A 23,031-nucleotide genomic window follows, 5' to 3' on the forward strand; every position below is an offset into this window, starting at 1 on the left:
TGAATAGAAAGATAAGGAATAAAATGTAACAACAGTTATCCTGTTGCTAGGGCTCAAATTACCTTAGGAACCAGGGAGTGGTGTGAATGAGAGACAGGTATATGAATAGGAGAGGGGCTGAATAGAAAGATAAGGAATAAAAAGTAACAATAACAATAAAACTGGAGCCTCACAGAGCAATAGGGTTTGGCTGCCGGGGTAACAAATAAATTTTGTTATTCATCGTTTTTTAGTTATTTCACTTTTTGTTCAGCAGCTCTGGGATGTCAGCAGTGACCTGGTTGCTAGGTTTGAAAGTACCTTAGCAACCAGGAAGTGGTTTGAATGAGAGACAGGAATATGAATAGGGGAGGGGCTGAATAGAAAGATAAGGAATAAAAAGTAACAATAACAATAAAACTGGGGCCTCACAGAGCAATAGGTTTTGGCTGCTGGGGTCAGTTATCCTGTTGCTAGGGCTCAAATTACCTTAGCAACCAGGGAGTGGTGTGAATGAGAGACGGGTATATGAATAGGTGAGGGGCTGAATAGAAAGATAAGGAATAAAAAGTAACAATAAAACTGGAGCCTCACAGAGCAATAGGGTTTTGCTGCCGGGGTCAGCGACCCCCATTGGAAGAAGAAGGCAAATAATCCAAAAACTGTAACAAATAAATTTTATTATTCATCGTTTTTTAGTTATTTCACTTTTTGTTCAGCAGCTCTCGGATGTCAGCAGTGACCTGGTTGCTAGGTTTGAAAGTACCTTAGCAACCAGGAAGTGGTTTGAATGAGAGACAGGTATATGAGTAGGAGAGGGGCTGAATAGAAAGATAAGGAATAAAAAGTAACAATAAAACTGGAGCCTCACAGAGCAATAGGTTTTTGGTTGCTAGAGTCCAAGTTACCTTAGCAACCAGGCAGTGGTTTAGATGAAAGACAGGTATATGAATAGGGGAGGGGCTGAATAGAAAGATAAGGAATAAAAAGTAACAATAACAATAAAACTGGAGCCTCACAGAGCAATAGGGTTTGGCTGCCAGGGTCAGTGACCCCCATTATAAAGCCGTAAAGGAAGGCAAATACGTCACAAACTATAAAAAATAAATAACGAAGACCAATCGAAAAGTTGTTTTGAACTAGCCATTCTATAATATACTAAAACTTAATAGTTAATAGACTTAATAGACAGTTAGGCTGTTCTAAGCAACTTTTCAATTGGTCTTCATTATTCTGCCTATTTGCAGCTTTCAATTGGGGGTCACTGACCCCGGCAGCCAAACCCTATTGCTCTGTGAGGCTCCAGTTTTATTGTTATTGTTACTTTTTATTCCTTATCTTTCTATTCAGCCCCTCCTTCTATTCATAGTCCCTCGATCAAATCAAGGCCCTGGTTACTAGGGTAGTCTAGACCCTAGCAACTAGATCGCTGCTGAAATTCCAGCTGCTACATTTAAAGCTAAATTTTCCAAAACTACAAACAATAAAAAATGAAGACCAACTGCAAGTTGTCTCAGAATATCACTCTCTACTTTATACTAAAACATAATTTTAAAGGGGAACTACCCCTCGTATAGCTCCTGTATGCAGCCCATTAGGCTATATATAATGGTCTGGCCCAGCTAGCAGCCTTTCATAGGGACAGGCAGGGCTTAAAGGGTCCCGTAAATCCTTATATGAAGCAAATGTGCCGGTGGGATTAGTCGTGGCAGAAATCTGGCCCCGGCCTCGCATGAATTCCCCAGAATCTGTCTCATACCGTCCAAATCTGAGCGCAGCGGTCGGGTTTTAAAGCCCTATCAGCGCTATAACCTGCCTTTATTTGCTTAACCTTCTACTTCTAAAATAAATATTTCTGATGGATTCCTGCCTTCTGGAACTGGAGTAACCCCCCCCCCCCTCAGACTTTAATGGCACGTTTTACAGCCGCGCTGCGGTTTCTATTCAGCCTGGTAATTGTTTCATTCCACTTCCCTGAAGCTTTGATCGCGAGCTCCTCGTACCGACGCGCTGTCACGGGAGCGAAACCGCCGCAATTCTGGCACCTCCCGCCCATATGTATAAATATAAATATACAGAGAGGGAATGTTCTGGGCACACAATAAGCTGTACCCCCATACTGTACTGTCTAAGGGAAACACTATGGCACCTCCTACCCATATGTATAAATACAAATATACAGAGAAGGAATGTTCTGGGCACACAATAAGCTGTACCCCCATACTGTACTGTCTAAGGGAAACACTATGGCACCCCCTACCCATATGTATAAATACAAATATACAGAGAGGGAATGTTCTGGGCACACAATAAGCTGTACCCCCATACTGTACTGTCTAAGGGAAACACTATGGCACCTCCTACCCATATGTATAAATACAAATATACAGAGACGGAATGTTCTGGGCACACAATAAGCTGTACCCCCATACTGTACTGTCTAAGGGAAACACTATGGCACCCCCTACCCATATGTATAAATACAAATATACAGAGAGGGAATGTTCTGGGCACACAATAAGCTGTACCCCCATACTGTACTGTCTAAGGGAAACACTATGGCACCTCCTACCCATATGTATAAATACAAATATACAGAGACGGAATGTTCTGGGCACACAATAAGCTGTACCCCCATACTGTACTGTCTAAGGGAAACACTATGGCACCCCCTACCCATATGTATAAATACAAATATACAGAGAAGGAATGTTCTGGGCACACAATAAGCTGTACCCCCATACTGTACTGTCTAAGGGAAACACTATGGCACCCCCTACCCATATGTATAAATACAAATATACAGAGAGGGAATGTTCTGGGCACACAATAAGCTGTACCCCCATACTGTACTGTCTAAGGGAAACACTATGGCACCTCCTACCCATATGTATAAATACAAATATACAGAGAAGGAATGTTCTGGGCACACAATAAGCTGTACCCCCATACTGTACTGTCTAAGGGAAACACTATGGCACCCCCTACCCATATGTATAAATACAAATATACAGAGAAGGAATGTTCTGGGCACACAATAAGCTGTACCCCCATACTGTACTGTCTAAGGGAAACACTATGGCACCTCCTACCCATATGTATAAATACAAATATACAGAGAGGGAATGTTCTGGGCACACAATAAGCTGTACCCCCATACTGTACTGTCTAAGGGAAACACTATGGCACCTCCTACCCATATGTATAAATACAAATATACAGAGAAGGAATGTTCTGGGCACACAATAAGCTGTACCCCCATACTGTACTGTCTAAGGGAAACACTATGGCACCTCCTACCCATATGTATAAATACAAATATACAGAGAGGGAATGTTCTGGGCACACAATAAGCTGTACCCCCATACTGTACTGTCTAAGGGAAACACTATGGCACCTCCTACCCATATGTATAAATACAAATATACAGAGAAGGAATGTTCTGGGCACACAATAAGCTGTACCCCCATACTGTACTGTCTAAGGGAAACACTATGGCACCCCCTACCCATATGTATAAATACAAATATACAGAGAAGGAATGCTCTGGGCACACAATAAGCTGTACCCCCATACTGTACTGTCTAAGGGAAACACTATGGCACCCCCTACCCATATGTATAAATACAAATATACAGAGAGGGAATGTTCTGGGCACACAATAAGCTGTACCCCCATACTGTACTGTCTAAGGGAAACACTATGGCACCCCCTACCCATATGTATAAATACAAATATACAGAGAGGGAATGTTCTGGGCACACAATAAGCTGTACCCCCATACTGTACTGTCTAAGGGAAACACTATGGCACCCCCTACCCATATGTATAAATACAAATATACAGAGAGGGAATGTTCTGGGCACACAATAAGCTGTACCCCCATACTGTACTGTCTAAGGGAAACACTATGGCACCCCCTACCCATATGTATAAATACAAATATACAGAGAAGGAATGTTCTGGGCACACAATAAGCTGTACCCCCATACTGTACTGTCTAAGGGAAACACTATGGCACCTCCTACCCATATGTATAAATACACGGCAGTCTCGTTATCCCGTGGATCATATAAACCAATCAGGCGTGAACGGAGGGATTCTGACAACTGACGCACACATTGCCTGATTGATATATACGTCAAGCAACCGACTGAGGCTGTAATGGGGTCACTGGCCTTTGGCTTGTCACTTATGGCCACTTCTCAGTACAGGAGCAACGGAATAAATTCATATTGACGAGAGTTATATTCGTATGCGGAGCCAACGTCACAAGCGCGTAGTACCGACATTCTGGCCCCGCCCCTTGTGCGCGCAATACAAACAGCTAATGGGACTCTATAATAAGCCTTTCATATAATGATTTCCATTGATTTCCACTGTCAGTTTATTGGGGGTCAGTGAGGTTTGCCCCAAGTTTAACCCCTTCCCACCTACCTGCCCCTGCTCTGTCATTGCTTGATATGGAAATTACATAAACTGTGTAAGTGTTGGGGCCAATGATGTTACTGTGGGGCCCAGTAGAAGGGCAGGGGCAGTTATAGCAGCAAAGGGAGGGGCAACCCAACTGACCCCCTGTGGGATGGAACCCCGACTGTGAGCCTGATCCCCAACATCACTGCCCAACCTCACTAATGCTCTTATGGCTGAATGGGAGCAACTCCCAGCAACATCTAGTGGGGACCTTCCCAGAAGGGCAGGGGCAGTTATAGCAGCAAAGGGAGGGGCAACCCAACTGAACCCCTGTGGGATGGAACCCCGACTGTGAGCCTGATCCCCAACATCACTGCCCAACCTCTGACTGAATGGAAGCAACTCCCAGCAACATCTTTGTCCGGGTCCAAACCACCTGCCCGGTTTCCCCAGTTCGGAAAACCGGACAGGACTCTTTGAGATGATGTCATAGCCCCGCCCATGTGGCGTCATAGCCCCACCATTTGACATCACTGTCAGAGTGACGACCCTACATACCTTGTTGCAGGAGTAAGAACTAAGAGGTTATATTAATATATAATATATATTAGTATGGTATAGAATGTCCTATTCCCAGCAACTTTGCAGTTGGTCTTTTTTTTTATAGTTTTTGAATTATTTGCCTTCCTTTTCTGACCCCGGCAGCCAAACCCTATTGCTCTGTGAGGCTCCAGTTTTATTGTTATTGTTACTTTTTATTCCTTATCTTTCTATCCAGCCCCTCCCCTATTCATATTCCTGTCTCTCATCCAAACCACTGCCTGGTTGCTAAGGTAAATAAGATCCTAGCAACCACATAGCTGCTTAAATGCCAAACTGGAGAGCTGCTGAACAAAAAGCTAAACAACTGAAATACCATAAATAATGAAGACCAATTGCAACTTATCTTAGAATACCAATTCCTACATCATACTAGAAGTGTATTTAAAGGTCAACTAGCCCTTTAACACCCATATATAACTTTAAACCCATTGGAAATGATGAATGCCTATTGGAATGACTGTGTAATGACTGTTGGTTATGGGACAGGGGGGATATTATGGGCTGTTTTGCTCCTTCCTTTGAGTCACACTTTAAAGGCTTCACTCATAAACCCACAACGTACACGTGGTTAATAGGAAGGTCCGTAAGCAGGAAATGCCCAGATCTCTATGTACCTGCGACTCATAGCAACGGCATCCGTGGAACCGACTGGGGAAAGGGCTTTATTTCGAAATGATAAACAACATAATTATTCACATTTTTGCCCTCTGCCAAATGGTTAAAGGCTCTGCTTAGCTACAAATAGCTGTGCGGGGGGTACGGCCGGGGGGCTCCTAGAGAGCGACCAATAGGAAGCAAAGTGGGGCCAATCAAAACCCCTATAGCTATTCAGCATTCCCTGGGAGTATCACGTATAGTGCCCCATAGTGCGCCATAGTGCCCCATAGTTTGCCATAGTTCCCCATAGTGCCCCATAGTGCGCCATAGTGCCCCATAGTTTGCCATAGTTCCCCATAGTGCCCCATAGTGCGCCATAGTGCCCCATAATTTGCCATAGTTCCCCATAGTGCGCCATAGTGCCCCATAGTTTGCCATAGTTCCCCATAGTGCCCCATAGTGCGCCATAGTGCCCCATAATTTGCCATAGTGCCCCATAGTGCGCCAGAGTACCCCATAGTGCGCCATAGTACCCCATAGTGCGCCATAGTGCCCCATAGTGTGCCAGAGTACCCCATAGTGCCCCATAGTGTGCCAGAGTACCCCATAGTGCGTCAGAGTACCCCATAGTGCCCCATAGTGTGCCAGAGTACCCCATAGTGCGTCAGAGTACCCCATAGTGCCCCATAGTGCTCCATAGTGCGCCATAGTTTGCCATAGTTCCCCATAGTACCCCATAGTGCCCCATAGTGCTCCATAGTGCGCCATAGTTTGCCATAGTACCCCATAGTGCCCCATAGTGCTCCATAGTGCGCCATAGTTCCCCATAGTTCCCCATAGTGCCCCATAGTGCTCCATAGTTCCCCATAGTGCCCCATAGTGCTCCATAGTTCCCCATAGTTCCCCATAGTTCCCCATAGTGCTCCATAGTGCGCCATAGTTCCCCATAGTTCCCCATAGTGCCCCATAGTGCTCCATAGTTCCCCATAGTTCCCCATAGTGCCCCATAGTGCTCCATAGTTCCCCATAGTTCCCCATAGTGCCCCATAGTGCTCCATAGTTCCCCATAGTTCCCCATAGTGCCCCATAGTTCCCCATAGTTCCCCATAGTGCCCCATAGTGCTCCATAGTGCGCCATAGTTTGCCATAGTTCCCCATAGTACCCCATAGTGCACCAGAGTACCCCATAGTGCCCCATAGTATGCCAGAGTACCCCATAGTGCGCCCCTCCCCTATTCATATACCTGTCACTCTCTCAAACCACTCCCTGGTTACTAAGGTAACTTGGACCCTAGCAACCACATAGCTGCTGAAACTCCAAACTGGAGAGCTGCTGAAGTGAAAATGAAATAACTAAAAAACGACAAATAATAAAAAATGAAGACCAATTGCAAATTGTCTCGGAATATGACTCTCTATATCATACTAAAAGTTAACTCAAGGTGAACCACCCCTATAAGCACATTTACTCACCCAGTGGCCACAGTAATGACCTTCCAGGGCATCAAAACATCCCAGGGGCTTGTGTTCTGACAGATTTATCCACTGACGCACTGTTTTCTATCCTTCACTTGCGCTGGCTAGCCACAGGCTCCGCCCACTCCTTACTGGAACACACAGGGGCTCTAACATCACCTTGGATGACTAATGTCGCCCTGTGGCTTTTATGGGCCGAGTGTTATTTGCACATTAGTAGCAGCTCTCTGATTTAGAGAACAGAGTCACCTACATCCAGGTTAGGTAAGTCCTGGGTCGGACTGGGCCACCGGGAAACCGGGAAAAAACCAGTAGCCCAGACCTGATCCCTGTTGCCACTTCCCCTGGCCGCTGATGTCCCTCCCCTGATCCATTGCACTTACGCGAACCCAGGGTAGGACGTTGGGCAGATGGTGGGGGCCCCTGCAGGGGGTTAGGGGGGTGTGGCGGGGCCCCTACAGGGGATGTGGGTGATGCGGCCAGCGGGGGGCATCTTGGGGGGTGCAGGGCCCCTTGGGCAGTAGCCCCAGTGGGCCCTGCACCCCCCAGTCCAACTCTGCATTGAACTGTGGCAAAAATTGGGCGATACAAAAAGTTGCTGATAGGGTTGCTAGGGTCCAAGTTACCTTAGCAACCAGGGTGTGGTTTCAATGAGAGACTAATATATGAATAGGAGAGGGGCTGAATAGAAAGATAAGGAATAAAAAGTAACAATAACAATAAAACTGGAGCCTTACAGGGGCAATAGGTTTTGGCTGCCGGGGTCAGTTATGCTGTTGCTAGGGCTCAAATTACCTTAGCAACCAGGGAGTGGTTTGAATGAAAGACTGGTATATGAATAGGAGAGGGGCTGAATAGAAAGATAAGGAATAAAAAGTAACAGTAACAATAAAACTGAAGCCTCACAGAGCAATAGGGTTTGGTTGCTAGGGTCCAAGTTACCTTAGCAACCAGGCAGAGACAGGAATATGAATAGGGGAGGGGCTGAATAGAAAGATAAGGAATAAAAAGTAACAATAACAATAAAACTGGAGCCTCACAGAGCAATAGGGTTTGGCTGCCGGGGTCAGTGACCCCCATTTGAAAATTGGAAAGGGGCAGAAGATGAAGGCAAATAATTAAAGAACTTAAATAAATAATGTAGACCAATTGCAAAGTTGCTTAGAATAGGCCATTCTATAACATACTAAAAGGTTAAGGCCCTTGGTGGAAGAAGGACATCCCTTTAAACAGCCTCCCCTTTGGGTGTTATTAGGATAGAATGTTTGTGCCAGGATCTCCCCGTCTAACTTGAATTATGCGCTTACATTTCAAATAAACCACCTCGCTCTAAGGTGGAAGGTATTTCTGGGAGATTGTGCTGCTGATTTTAGCATTTTCCGTATTTATTTTCCATTTGTTTCTTTTTTTTGGGGTATAAATAACTCAGAGTTGTTTTTCACTTTTCTGTGTTTGGACCAAATCGTTGGCTCCTGTTTCTTCCTCCGACGCTGAGAAATACGTTTTATTAAGGGGTAATTATATCTTAGTTGGGATCCAGTACAGGTACTGTTTTATTATTACAGAGAAAAGGGAATCATTTAACCATGAAATAAACCCAATAGGGCTGTTCTGCCCCAATAAGGGGTAATTATATCTTAGTTGGGATCAAGTACAGGTACTGTTTTATTATTACAGAGAAAAGGGAATCATTTAACCATGAAATAAACCCAATAGGGCTGTTCTGCCCCCAATAAGGGGTAATTATATCTTAGTTGGGATCAAGTACAGGTACTGTTTTATTATTACAGAGAAAAGGGAATCATTTAACCATTAAATAAACCCAATAGGGTTGTTCTGCCCCCAATAAGGGGTAATTATATCTTAGTTGGGATCAAGTACAGGTACTGTTTTATTATTACAGAGAAAAGGGAATCATTTAACCATGAAATAAACCCAATAGGGTTGTTCTGCCCCAATAAGGGGTAATTATATCTTAGTTGGGATCAAGTACAAGTACTGTTTTATTATTACAGAGAAAAGGGAATCATTTAACCATGAAATAAACCCAATAGGGCTGTTCTGCCCCAATAAGGGGTAATTATATCTTAGTTGGGATCAAGTACAGGTACTGTTTTATTATTACAGAGAAAAGGGAATCATTTAACCATTAAATAAACCCAATAGGGCTGTTCTGCCCCAATAAGGGGTAATTATATCTTAGTTGGGATCAAGTACAGGTACTGTTTTATTATTACAGAGAAAAGGGAATCATTTAACCATGAAATAAACCCAATAGGGCTGTTCTGCCCCCAATAAGGGGTAATTATATCTTAGTTGGGATCAAGTACAGGTACTGTTTTATTATTACAGAGAAAAGGGAATCATTTAACCATTAAATAAACCCAATAGGGCTGTTCTGCCCCAATAAAGGGTAATTATATCTTAGTTGGGATCAAGTACAGGTACTGTTTTATTATTATAGAGAAAAGGGAATCATTTAACCATGAAATAAACCCAATAGGGCTGTTCTGCCCCCAATAAGGGGTAATTATATCTTAGTTGGGATCAAGTACAGGTACTGTTTTATTATTACAGAGAAAAGGGAATCATTTAACCATTAAATAAACCCAATAGGGCTGTTCTGCCCCAATAAGGGGTAATTATATCTTAGTTGGGATCCAGTACAGGTACTGTTTTATTATTACAGAGAAAAGGGAATCATTTAACCATTAAATAAACCCAATAGGGCTGTTCTGCCCCCAATAAGGGGTAATTATATCTTAGTTGGGATCAAGTACAGGTACTGTTTTATTATTACAGAGAAAAGGGAATCATTTAACCATTAAATAAACCCAATAGGGCTGTTCTGCCCCAATAAGGGGTAATTATATCTTAGTTGGGATCAAGTACAGGTACTGTTTTATTATTACAGAGAAAAGGGAATCATTTAACCATGAAATAAACCCAATAGGGCTGTTCTGCCCCCAATAAGGGGTAATTATATCTTAGTTGGGATCAAGTACAGGTACTGTTTTATTATTACAGAGAAAAGGGAATCATTTAACCATTAAATAAACCCAATAGGGCTGTTCTGCCCCAATAAGGGGTAATTATATCTTAGTTGGGATCAAGTACAGGTACTGTTTTATTATTACAGAGAAAAGGGAATCATTTAACCATGAAATAAACCCAATAGGGCTGTTCTGCCCCCAATAAGGGGTAATTATATCTTAGTTGGGATCAAGTACAGGTACTGTTTTATTATTACAGAGAAAAGGGAATCATTTAACCATTAAATAAACCCAATAGGGCTGTTCTGCCCCAATAAAGGGTAATTATATCTTAGTTGGGATCAAGTACAGGTACTGTTTTATTATTATAGAGAAAAGGGAATCATTTAACCATGAAATAAACCCAATAGGGCTGTTCTGCCCCCAATAAGGGGTAATTATATCTTAGTTGGGATCAAGTACAGGTACTGTTTTATTATTACAGAGAAAAGGGAATCATTTAACCATTAAATAAACCCAATAGGGCTGTTCTGCCCCAATAAGGGGTAATTATATCTTAGTTGGGATCCAGTACAGGTACTGTTTTATTATTACAGAGAAAAGGGAATCATTTAACCATGAAATAAACCCAATAGGGCTGTTCTGCCCCCAATAAGGGGTAATTATATCTTAGTTGGGATCAAGTACAGGTACTGTTTTATTATTACAGAGAAAAGGGAATCATTTAACCATTAAATAAACCCAATAGGGCTGTTCTGCCCCAATAAGGGGTAATTATATCTTAGTTGGGATCAAGTACAGGTACTGTTTTATTATTACAGAGAAAAGGGAATCATTTAACCATGAAATAAACCCAATAGGGCTGTTCTGCCCCCAATAAGGGGTAATTATATCTTAGTTGGGATCAAGTACAGGTACTGTTTTATTATTACAGAGAAAAGGGAATCATTTAACCATTAAATAAACCCAATAGGGCTGTTCTGCCCCAATAAGGGGTAATTATATCTTAGTTGGGATCCAGTACAGGTACTGTTTTATTATTACAGAGAAAAGGGAATCATTTAACCATTTAATAAACCCAATAGGGCTGTTCTGCCCCCAATAAGGGGTAATTATATCTTAGTTGGGATCCAGTACAGGTACTGTTTTATTATTACAGAGAAAAGGGAATCATTTAACCATTAAATAAACCCAATAGGGCTGTTCTGCCCCCAATAAGGGGCCGAGTGGTTGCTCAGGGGGCCCCATTCCAAGCGTTTGTTATATAAGTTGCACTTTCCCTTTATTCAGGAACAAGTCAGCCCAAATGATATGTTTTGCTAATAAAACCGTTAGGGAAACGCGTGCGGGAAAGGGGGCTTTATCCTTCGCGACTAAAGGATTCCTCTCGGCCCGAGGGAGCGGATTATCCCAACTCCTCCTAAATACGTGTTTTTATTGTAGAAGAAAATATTTTACCTTCAGCCCAAAGTATGCGGCTTAAAAAATGGGGGGGGGAAAAAACCTCTTTTGATGTTTTTCGACTCAGGCCCCGCCCCCCATTTGCGCCGTAACGTTAGAAAGGGAAATCCCCGTATAGTCCGATGTTTGTTTTACCCTCTAAAAGCCTCAAAGAGCCCTTCGCCGGGGCTTATTTCTCTTTTTTGAAGAGTTGTAATTATTCATGGCGAGGAGAGAGGCAGAAAGGCCTTTGTCGCTAATGGGCTTCTCTCTCCTTGTAAGTGTTTTTTTTTCTCCTTTTTCCCTTTATTTCTCATTTCTTTTCTTTTTCCTTTTTAAATCATTTTCTATTGACGAGGTAAAGAAAGAAAGAAAAAAAAAAATCTGCTTTCTTCTTCTGTTAAGGGAGGGAAGATAATTGTTCTTTTGTCCACATTGACCGGCGCTTGTAAGGTTTCGGGCGCCCTAAAAAAATGCAAAAAAATGTTATTGATGGCATCGCTATGGCAACGATGCTTTGGAATAGCACAATCTGGTATTGTTTGGGGGGGATAAAAAGAACTTTTAATTTAGCACAAACACGGGTCTGTTCCTCCGCAGGGTTCTTTTTTCGCTGATCCCGTGAACTTTTTTTTTTACGTTTCCAGCGTTTCGCAGAGCGAGTTTCCAGTTTTACCAATGCGCTGCCATTGCTGGGGCTTAAAGGGGAACTAAAACTAAAGAAATGGGCCAGAAATGTTATACGTTATGTTTTGGGCTACTGTACCCCAGTCCTAGGCACCCATAGCCCTTTGGCAGGGACGATCTGTGCCCCCAGAGATGCCCTTAGTCAGGGTCAGACTGGGGGGTGCCCCCGGGTGCCCCCACCGTCCACGTCCCCTAACCCCCCCTACTGTACCCCAGTCCTAGGCACCCATAGCCCTTTGGCAGGGATGATCTGTGCCCCCAGAGATGCCCTTAGTCAGGGTCAGACTGGGGGGTGCCCCCGGGTGCCCCCACCGTCCACATCCCCTAACCCCCCCTACTGTACCCCAGTCCTAGGCACCCATAGCCCTTTGGCAGGGACGATCTGTGCCCCCAGAGATGCCCTTAGTCAGGGTCGGACTGGGGGGTGCCCCCGGGTGCCCCCACCGTCCACATCCCCTAACCCCCCCCACTGTACCCCAGTCCTAGGCACCCATAGCCCTTTGGCAGGGACAATCTGTGCCCCCAGAGATGCCCCCGGGTGCCCCCACCGTCCACGTCCCCTAACCCCCCCCTACTGTACCCCAGTCCTAGGCACCCATAGCCCTTTGGCAGGGACCATCTGTGCCCCCAGAGATGCCTTTAGTCAGGGTCGGACTGGGGGGTGCCCCGGGGTGCCCCCACCGTCCACGTCCCCTAACCCCCCCCTACTGTACCCCAGTGCTAGGCACCCATAGCCCTTTGGCAGGGAAGATCTGTGCCCCCAGAGATGCCCTTAGTCAGGGTCGGACTGGGGGGTGCCCCCACCGTCCATGTCCCCTAACCCCCCCTACTGTACCCCAGTCCTAGGCACCCATAGCCCTTTGGCAGGGACGATCTGTGCCCCCAGAGATGCCCTTAGTCAGGGTCGGACTGGGGGTGCCCCCACCGTCCACGTCCCCTAACCCCCCCTACTGTACCCCAGTCCTAGGCACCCATAGCCCTTTGACAGGGAAGATCTGTGCCCCCAGAGATGCCCTTAGTCAGGGTCGGACTGGGGGGTGCCCCCACCGGCCACGTCCCCTAACCCCCCCTACTGTACCCCAGTCCTAGGCACCCATAGCCCTTTGGCAGGGAAGATCTGTGCCCCCAGAGATGCCCTTAGTCAGGGTCGGACTGGGGGGTGCCCCCACCGGCCACGTCCCCTAACCCCCACCCCGGCAGGGTCCCCCACCCGACGTCCTCCCCTGAGCGAGAGTAAGTTTAACGCATCAGGGGAGGAACGGTCGGGCAGAGGGAACGCCGGCAGCCCAGTCCGACCCTGCCCTTGGTTGCCCCCCATTGAAGTTATTTCTTCTGTCCCGAAAACTTAAGAGATTTTGCCGGGTCTTGTCCAAAAATCCAGACGTTTTTGAATTGTTGCAGCGACAATTCAGGATTTGCGCAATTCTGAAAAAGTAGAGTTTTTTACGACTTTTCTCGCAGCGACTTTTCCTTTTTTTTTAGTAAATATTAGAGATATTTATTTATGTTAGTCAAATTAGAAGATAGAAAAAATGAAAAATGATGGAGTTTTAGTAAACCTGCCCCTTAGTTTTGGGCTTCTGTACCAGCCATAAACAACCACAGCAGGGAAGATTGGTGCCTCCAAAGATGCCCCCAGTGCCCCCCATCTTCTTATCTGCTGGGCCCACTGAGCACGTGCAGTGAGACCTATATCATTGCTACTATAGAGATGCTGAAACCTTTAGCTAGTGCAGTTTAGTATATAAAATCCAATATTTCTAGCCATATTCATTTGTAGGGTTTAGTTCCCCTTGAAATGCCCTTACATTGCTGCTGGTATCCCACACAACATTTCACCGCCCCCCCATCCTGCCCTTTTGCTTCTGGAGCAGCGGCCAAGCTGACCAACTCACATAGAACAATAGAACAATGGAATATAATGACTTGCACTTTCCTACAAATATTCCCTATAATATGGGGCCCACCTAAAAGGGCACGGAGGGCGGCAGAGAAGGAACCTTATTGGCCAAGGACAGAATACAAAAGTATTTGCTAGCTCAGAATAATCTCCCTCACTCTGACAAAGTATTTTTATCATCTGTGTATCTTAATACCTTCAGGTTAAGTATGTTATAAAATGGCCTATTCTTAGCAACTTTTCAATTAGTCTACATTTTTCATTTGCTGTAGTTTTTTTAATTATTTGCCTTTCTTTTCTGACTTTTTCCAGCTTTAAAATGGGGGGTCACTTATATACCTTTTATTACTTCTCTTTCTATGCAGGCCCCCCTCTCCTATTCCCATCTCTCGTTTAAACCACTGCCTGGTTGCTAGGGTAAATGAGACCCTAGCAACCAGATGCTAAAATACCAAACGGAGAGCTGCTGAACACAAAGCTAGATAAAGTAACTGGAAAAAAACAAAAAAACTAAAAAATGAAGACCAATGGCAAATAGTCTTAGAATAGCACTACATCATATTAAAAGTTAATTTAAAGCTGAATTGTGGGGTAGAAGTGGCAGTGCCAGGAGGTTTACCCAGCCAGTTTGTTACCCAGCCCGTTAGTTACCCGGCTCGTTGGTTGCCCGGCCTGTTGGTTGCCCGGCCTGTTGATTATCCGGGCCCTTGGTTGCCCGGCCTGTTGATTTCCCGGCCCATTGGTTGCCCGGCCTGTTGATTACCCGGCCCCTTGGTTGCCTGGCCCATTGGTTGCCCGTCCCATTGGTTACCCAGCCCGTTGGTTACCCAGCCCGTTGGTTGCCTGGGCCGTTGGTTACCCGGCCCATTGGTTACCCGGCCCGTTGGTTGCCCGGCCCGTTGGTTGCCTGGCCCGTTGGTTAAACAGCCTGTTGGTTACCTGGCCCGTTGGTTACCCGGCCCGTTGGTTACACAGACTGTTGGTTGCCCGGCCCGTTGGTTACACAGCCTGTTGGTTGCCCGGCCCGTTGGTTACACAGCCTGTTGGTTGCCCGGCCCGTTGGTTACCCGGCCCGTTGGTTACACAGCCTGTTGGTTGCCCAGCCCGTTGGTTACCCGGCCCGTTGGCTACACAGCCTGTTGGTTGCCCAGCCCGTTGGTTACCCGGCCCGTTGGTTACACAGCCTGTTGGTTTCCCGGCCCGTTGGTTACACAGCCTGTTGGTTACACAGCCTGTTGGTTGCCCGGCCCGTTGGTTGCCCAGCCCGTTGGTTACACAGCCTGTTGGTTGCCCGGCCCGTTGGTTACACAGCCTGTTGGTTGCCCGGCTCGTTGGTTACACAGCCTGTTGGTTACACAGCCTGTTGGTTGCCCGGCCCGTTGGTTACCCAGCCCATTGGTTACCTGGCCCGTTGGTTACCCAGCCCGTTGGTTACACAGCCTGTTGGTTGCCCAGCCCGTTGGTTACCCGGCCCGTTGGCTACACAGCCTGTTGGTTGCCCGGCCCGTTGGTTACCCGGCCCGTTGGTTACACAGCCTGTTGGTTGCCCGGCCCGTTGGTTACACAGCCTGTTGGTTACACAGCCTGTTGGTTACACAGCCTGTTGGTTGTCCGGCCCGTTGGTTACACAGCCTGTTGGTTACACAGTCTGTTGGTTGCCCAGCCCGTTGGTTACCCAGCCCGTTGGTTACCCGGCCCGTTGGTTACACAGCCTGTTGGTTGCCCGGCCCGTTGGTTACCTGGCCTGTTGGTTACCCAGCCCGTTGGTTACCCAGCCCGTTGGTTACCCAGCCTGTTGGTTGCCCGGCCCGTTGGTTATCCAGCCCGTTGGTTACCTGGCCCGTTGGTTACACAGCCTGTTGGTTGCCCGGCCCGTTGGTTATCCAGCCCGTTGGTTATCCAGCCCGTTGGTTATCCAGCCCGTTGGTTACCTGGCCCGTTGGTTACCCAGCCCGTTGGTTATCTGGCCCGTTGGTTATCCAGCCCGTTGGTTACCTGGCCCGTTGGTTACCCAGCCCGTTGGTTACACAGCCTGTTGGTTGCCCGGCCCGTTGCCAGGCCGGCCCTATATTCTGAGCAGTATCAGCTGTGGCTATGGAAGCTTTTATGGGCACAAAATGCAGCACCAATAAAGAAATATATTGCCAGTAACACAGATCCAACTCATTTCTGTTGGATATAATAACTTGCAATAGCTTCTTGTGGTAACCGGTTCTCTCCCTGATCCCGGGCCATTAAGAAATATTAGATTTTTGCGGTCGAACTTGTTGGGGAAACAGAGTATTGTGTTAAATCTCGCAGTGAGTTTAGCCAGAGGTGTTTTCTTTTTTCTCTAAGATATATGGAGACCCCCGAGGCCTGAGCTTTCCCTGCCTGCCATTCCCGCCTCACTGCTCTGCCCTAGCACGGAGAGCTTCACATTGCTCCATATACATATGTGTGTTTAATAACTTGCCCATTGTTATTGCCCCCTAGAGAGCTAGGGACCAGTCAAGGCTACGTATACCCCCAAAACAATGTAGGTCCCTATAAAAATATATGTAAAACCCACACTACTTCCTGTTACAGTTAGAGCTGCATTACTTCCTGTCAGCTGATCTCTGAGGGGGCACACAGCCCATTACAAAATGGTGGCTCGAGGGAAAGGATGTAAAAGGGCAATATTTACTGATATATATATTCCAGTTTGGGGAGATTCTTTAATAGGTCACTTAATATCATATAAACTATCTGTTGGTTACGTATTCATTCTGGGGGTATAGTTTTCCTTTACCTGGAAGTATTGTAAGAGGCCTCCCCTTGTGAGGGAAAGTGGTACTCGGTAATAATAAAACAGTACCTGTACTTGATCCCAACTAAGATATAATTACCCCTTATTGGGGGCAGAACAGCCCTATTGGGTTTATTTAATGGTTAAATGATTCCCTTTTCTCTGTAATAATAAAACAGTACCTGTACTTGATCCCAACTAAGATATAATTACCCCTTATTGGGGGCAGAACAGCCCTATTGGGTTTATTTAATGGTTAAATGATTCCCTTTTCTCTGTAATAATAAAACAGTACCTGTACTTGATCCCAACTAAGATATAATTACCCCTTATTGGGGCAGAACAGCCCTATTGGGTTTATTTCATGGTTAAATGATTCCCTTTTCTCTATAATAATAAAACAGTACCTGTACTGGATCCCAACTAAGATATAATTACCCCTTATTGGGGGCAGAACAGTCCTATTAGGTTTATTTAATGGTTAAATGATTCCCTTTTCTCTGTAATAATAAAACAGTACCTGTACTTGATCCCAACTAAGATATAATTACCCCTTATTGGGGCAGAACAGCCCTATTGGGTTTATTTAATGGTTAAATGATTCCCTTTTCTCTGTAATAATAAAACGGTACCTGTACTTGATCCCAACTAAGATATAATTACCCCTTATTGGGGGCAGAACAGCCCTATTGGGTTTATTTAATGGTTAAATGATTCCCTTTTCTCTGTAATAATAAAACAGTACCTGTACTTGATCCCAACTAAGATATAATTACCCCTTATTGGGGCAGAACAGCCCTATTAGGTTTATTTAATGGTTAAATGATTCCCTTTTCTCTATAATAATAAAACAGTACCTGTACTTGATCCCAACTAAGATATAATTACCCCTTATTGGGGCAGAACAGCCCTATTGGGTTTATTTAATGGTTAAATGATTCCCTTTTCTCTGTAATAATAAAACGGTACCTGTACTTGATCCCAACTAAGATATAATTACCCCTTATTGGGGGCAGAACAGCCCTATTGGGTTTATTTAATGGTTAAATGATTCCCTTTTCTCTGTAATAATAAAACAGTACCTGTACTTGATCCCAACTAAGATATATATTGGGTTTAAATTATGTTTAAATTATTTTTTAGTAGACTAAAAAAGGAAGGTATGGAGATCCAAATTACAGAGAGATCCCTTATCTGGAAAGCCTCAAGTCCTCAAGGCATTCTGGATATCAGGTCCCATTCCTGTACTCTATTTCTAGGGTATCTATTGCCAGTTGTTTTATTAGGCAAAAAATGACAGTTTGGGTTGACTTGTCCTTTAAATGGGAACTATCAGTATTATAAAGAGTCCATTCCATGGTACCAACCATATAATATATATATAATACATATAGTAGTCCTTGCAGCCCTTCCCCTAACCGAGGGGCATTACCGTCAGTCAGCAGCTTTTATCAGCCCCTGTTTGGCCACCTTAGGGCAGAGCCAGGGCAATTGTTTGCCCAAAGGAAGTGATAATATCCCAGGCAGCTGGGAAAGTCATTTCAGTGATATTTTGGGCAAAGTCAATGCTGAAGTCCTTTATAAATCAGGCATTAGTGTGAGGAGCAGCGCGTTAGAATATTTTTGGAACTTGGCAAACGAGTTAAATCCACAATTGCAATATAAATAGTGATCCTATTAGCGCCCTGTGGCTCTGCCAGTCCCGGGCTGGCAATGTGTGGGTTCTGGCAAAGGCCAGGAGGGCTGCTGTAAGATGCCCAGGGCTGGGACAGGCTGGTTGGGCACCCTTGGCGACCCAGTCGGCCACCTTGCTCGGGGTCAAACTGGGCCAGTGGGACAACTGGGAAAATACCATGGCGGGCCCAGACCCGAAGGGAGTTGGGTGGGCAGCAAGGGCCTCAGGGGAGGGTGTGGGGGCCCCTTGGGGGGTGTGGGGCCGATTAAGGCAGGATCACTGGTGGGCCTTGCACCTTCCAGTGTGACCCTGACCTCGATCCACCCCCCCAAGTGCAAACGTTCAGGGTAATGGCCAGAGGGTGGAAAGATGGACAAGATGGCATTCCGAGTACATAGACGCCCCAAACAGCCCCCCACACTCCCCATAAATAGGAGCCCGGGGATGTGGGCAGGACTAGGGGTAGGCAGGAAAGAGGTACCTGCCTAGTGCCCCCTCCCACAGTATTTCACCCTAGGCACGTGCCTCTTCTGTCCACCCCTAGGGTTGGACTAGGGCATGAAAAGGCCACACGGGCTACCGCCACGGGGGCCCCGCACCCCCCAAGGTACCTCTGCCTACACTTGGCCCCCACCGTGCACCCATAACCCCCACCCCCCGCAGGGACCCCAACCCAACATCCTCCCCTGAATGCGTGTGTGTGAAACGCATCGGGGAGGACATCGCTGGCCAGGGGAAGCGGCAACAAGGTCCCGGTGGCCCAGTCCGACCCTGCCCCTAGATTCAGCCCTAAAGATGTCACTATTTATGGGGCCTGTGGGGGGGCAGTTTGGGCCTATTTTGGGTCGCACTGCTGCCATTATACTCCTTAATGCTTTAGGGGCCCAAGGGATGGGGTTGTTTTTTGGGCTCCCCAAGCGAATCAGTGTGCGGCCTGGGGGTGCTACATTAGGCAGTACCTGGGCGGCTAAAACTTGGCCAAGGTCAAACACCAGATCGTTTTTCAGTTCCAAAAACATCTTTATCATCCCCCCCCCCCACACCCCAGCCCATTTCGCAGAACCACAAATCTCTTCCCCTCGGCGCTGACAAGATAAAGTTGTGGAATATTTCATGCCGCAGACCGGGGGCAGATGTGCCTTTTATTTTTATTTGATTTTTTTTTTGTTCCTGGCTGGGCCTGAGTATCCTGTGAAGCACAGGGCCCTCCATCCCATCTGCAGGGGGACAGTGATCCTATTACTCGCCCTGTTTTATTTGCAAATTGGAACCAGATGGAACGGCCGAGCAGACTCTGCACTTGTTTATTTTGTGACATACGAGTCTTTTATAGGAGTATCCAGACGCTGACAGCCGGCCCTGAAACCTCTTATTGTTTCTAGAGATGATTTAAAGGGGAAAAATACAGCCGGCTGTAAGTAGCATTTAGCTGGCAGTAACTGTATTTAACAGCTAATTAGGCAACGTTTAAATAAATACGTCTCACAGGTAAAGGACCGCGAACACCAGAGAAATGAGGGGTTTTCTGCGCTTTTAAATATAGTGTTCTGTTACCCTTTCCTGGTACAAAATGCGTGGCTGCTCCAGATGATCAAATGTAGTTTATAGAGCTGAGCCGCCGTATAGCCATAGCGTTTATAGAGCCATAGCGTTTATATAGCCAAGCCGCCGTATAGCCATAGTGTTTATATAGCCAAGCCGCCGTATAGCCATAGCGTTTATATAGCCAAGCCGCCATATAGCCATAGCGTTTATATAGCCAAGCCGCCGTATAGCCATAGCGTTTATATAAAGCCAAGCCGCTGTATAGCCATAGCGTTTATATAGCCATAGCGTTTATATAGCCAAGCCGCCGTATAGCCATAGTGTTTATATAGCCAAGCCGCCGTATAGCCATAGCGTTTATAGAGCCATAGCGTTTATATAGCCAAGCCGCCGTATAGCCATAGTGTTTATATAGCCAAGCCGCCGTATAGCCATAGCGTTTATATAGCCAAGCCGCCATATAGCCATAGCGTTTATATAGCCAAGCCGCCGTATAGCCATAGCGTTTATATAAAGCCAAGCCGCTGTATAGCCATAGCGTTTATATAGCCATAGCGTTTATATAGCCAAGCCGCCGTATAGCCATAGCGTTTATAGAGCCATAGCGTTTATATAGCCAAGCCGCCGTATAGCCATAGTGTTTATATAGCCAAGCCGCCGTATAGCCATAGCGTTTATAGAGCCATAGCGTTTATATAGCCAAGCCGCCGTATAGCCATAGTGTTTATATAGCCAAGCCGCCGTATAGCCATAGCGTTTATATAGCCAAGCCGCCGTATAGCCATAGCGTTTATATAAAGCCAAGCCGCTGTATAGCCATAGCGTTTATATAGCCAAGCCGCCGTATAGCCATAGCGTTTATATAGCCAAGCTGCTGTATAGCCATAGCGTTTATATAGCCGAGCCGCCGTATAGCCATAGCGTTTATATAGCCAAGCCGCCGTATAGCCATAGCGCTTATATAGCCAAGCCGCCGTATAGCCATAGCGCTTATATAGCCAAGCCGCCGTATAGGCATAGCGCTTATATAGCCAAGCCGCCGTATAGCCATAGCGCTTATATAGCCAAGCCGCCGTATAGCCATAGCGTTTATATAGCCAAGCCGCCGTATAGCCATAGCGCTTATATAGCCAAGCCGCCGTATAGCCATAGCGCTTATATAGCCAAGCCGCCGTATAGCCATAGCGTTTATATAGCCAAGCCGCCGTATAGCCATAGCGTTTCAGGACGTGACTGATTGATTTTTCTCTCTCTTTACAGAAGGAATGAACTGTATGAACAAAGACCACGGCTGTGCGCACATCTGCAGGGAGACCCCCAAAGTCGGCGTGGCCTGCGAGTGCCGCCCAGGGTTCGAACTGGCGAAGAATCAGAGGGACTGCACATGTAGGTAGCTGCCCATGTCTTCTGTGCCTTTACCTACTGACAGAATGAGAGTAAAGGGGCATTAAACATATACGTTCTATATAGATAGGGCTTAGTTATCTATGGGGGGGTCATTGTCTATTCCCTGGGGTGCAAGTGATGGAACACTAAGGGGTGCAATAGCCCCCCCTTACTGCTCACATACGAAGCGCTTGTACAAGTCAATAATATAAATAAGTATTAATAAGTATTTGATTAATTTGAACATAAATGTTTATTGCCCTTTAAATGCACATGGACTTAGGTATTCGCTTGTCTTTTGGGTTCTGTTTGGGATTAAAAATACAAATATATAGAGAAGGAATGTTCTGGGCACACAATAAGCTGTACCCCCATACTGTACTGTCTAAGGGAAACACTATGGCACCCCCTACCCATATGTATAAATACAAATATACAGAGAAGGAATGTTCTGGGCACACAATAAGCTGTACCCCCATACTGTACTGTCTAAGGGAAACACTATGGCACCCCCTACCCATATGTATAAATACAAATATACAGAGAAGGAATGTTCTGGGCACACAATAAGCTGTACCCCCATACTTTACTGTCTAAGGGAAACACTATGGCACCCCCTACCCGTATGTATAAATACAAATATACAGAGAAGGAATGTTCTGGGCACACAATAAGCTGTACCCCCATACTGTACTGTCTAAGGGAAACACTATGGCACCCCCTACCCATATGTATAAATACAAATATACAGAGAGGGAATGTTCTGGGCACACAATAAGCTGTACCCCCATACTGTACTGTCTAAGGGAAACACTATGGCACCCCCTACCCATATGTATAAATACAAATATACAGAGAGGGAATGTTCTGGGCACACAATAAGCTGTACCCCCATACTGTACTGTCTAAGGGAAACACTATGGCACCCCCTACCCATATGTATAAATAAAAATATACAGAGAAGGAATGTTCTGGGCACACAATAAGCTGTACCCCCATACTGTACTGTCTAAGGGAAACACTATGGCACCCCCTACCCATATGTATAAATACAAATATACAGAGAAGGAATGTTCTGGGCACACAATAAGCTGTACCCCCATACTGTACTGTCTAAGGGAAACACTATGGCACCCCCTACCCATATGTATAAATACAAATATACAGAGAGGGAATGTTCTGGGCACACAATAAGCTGTACCCCCATACTGTACTGTCTAAGGGAAACACTATGGCACCCCCTACCCATATGTATAAATACAAATATACAGAGAAGGAATGTTCTGGGCACACAATAAGCTGTACCCCCATACTGTGCTGTTTAAGCAAAAGAATATATATATTTATAGCTCTGGGAATGTTGACTTTAAGTCCTTTCCCCCCACCCAACCGTTGCAGGAGAAATATCGCTCTCCTATTTTCCTATGTTTAATGGCCCCATTTAGAAAAGTAACATTAGGCTAAGAAATTTATTAGGCACTAAAATTCCTCGTACGTCCCACACTGCCAAGTGTTTCCTGCGGCTACCTGATCCACTTCCAGCAAAATAAATAAATAAAACGGCAGA

General features: G+C 45.7%; 1 protein-coding gene across 6 annotated transcripts in view; it reads left to right on the plus strand.

Moving 5' to 3' along the window:
- Positions 1-23,031, plus strand: part of scube1 (signal peptide, CUB domain, EGF-like 1) — a 147,579-nt gene that overhangs the window by 55,577 nt on the left and 68,971 nt on the right. For all 6 annotated transcript variants that reach the window (XM_031898495.1, XM_031898496.1, XM_031898498.1 and 3 more), the window contains exon 5: positions 21,339-21,464. In XM_031898495.1, the coding sequence (XP_031754355.1) occupies positions 21,339-21,464 (126 nt within the window). The remainder of the gene's footprint in view (positions 1-21,338; positions 21,465-23,031) is intronic.

This window comes from Xenopus tropicalis, chromosome 3 (genome assembly GCF_000004195.4).
Source record: "Xenopus tropicalis strain Nigerian chromosome 3, UCB_Xtro_10.0, whole genome shotgun sequence".
Classification (NCBI taxonomy): domain Eukaryota; kingdom Metazoa; phylum Chordata; class Amphibia; order Anura; family Pipidae; genus Xenopus; species Xenopus tropicalis.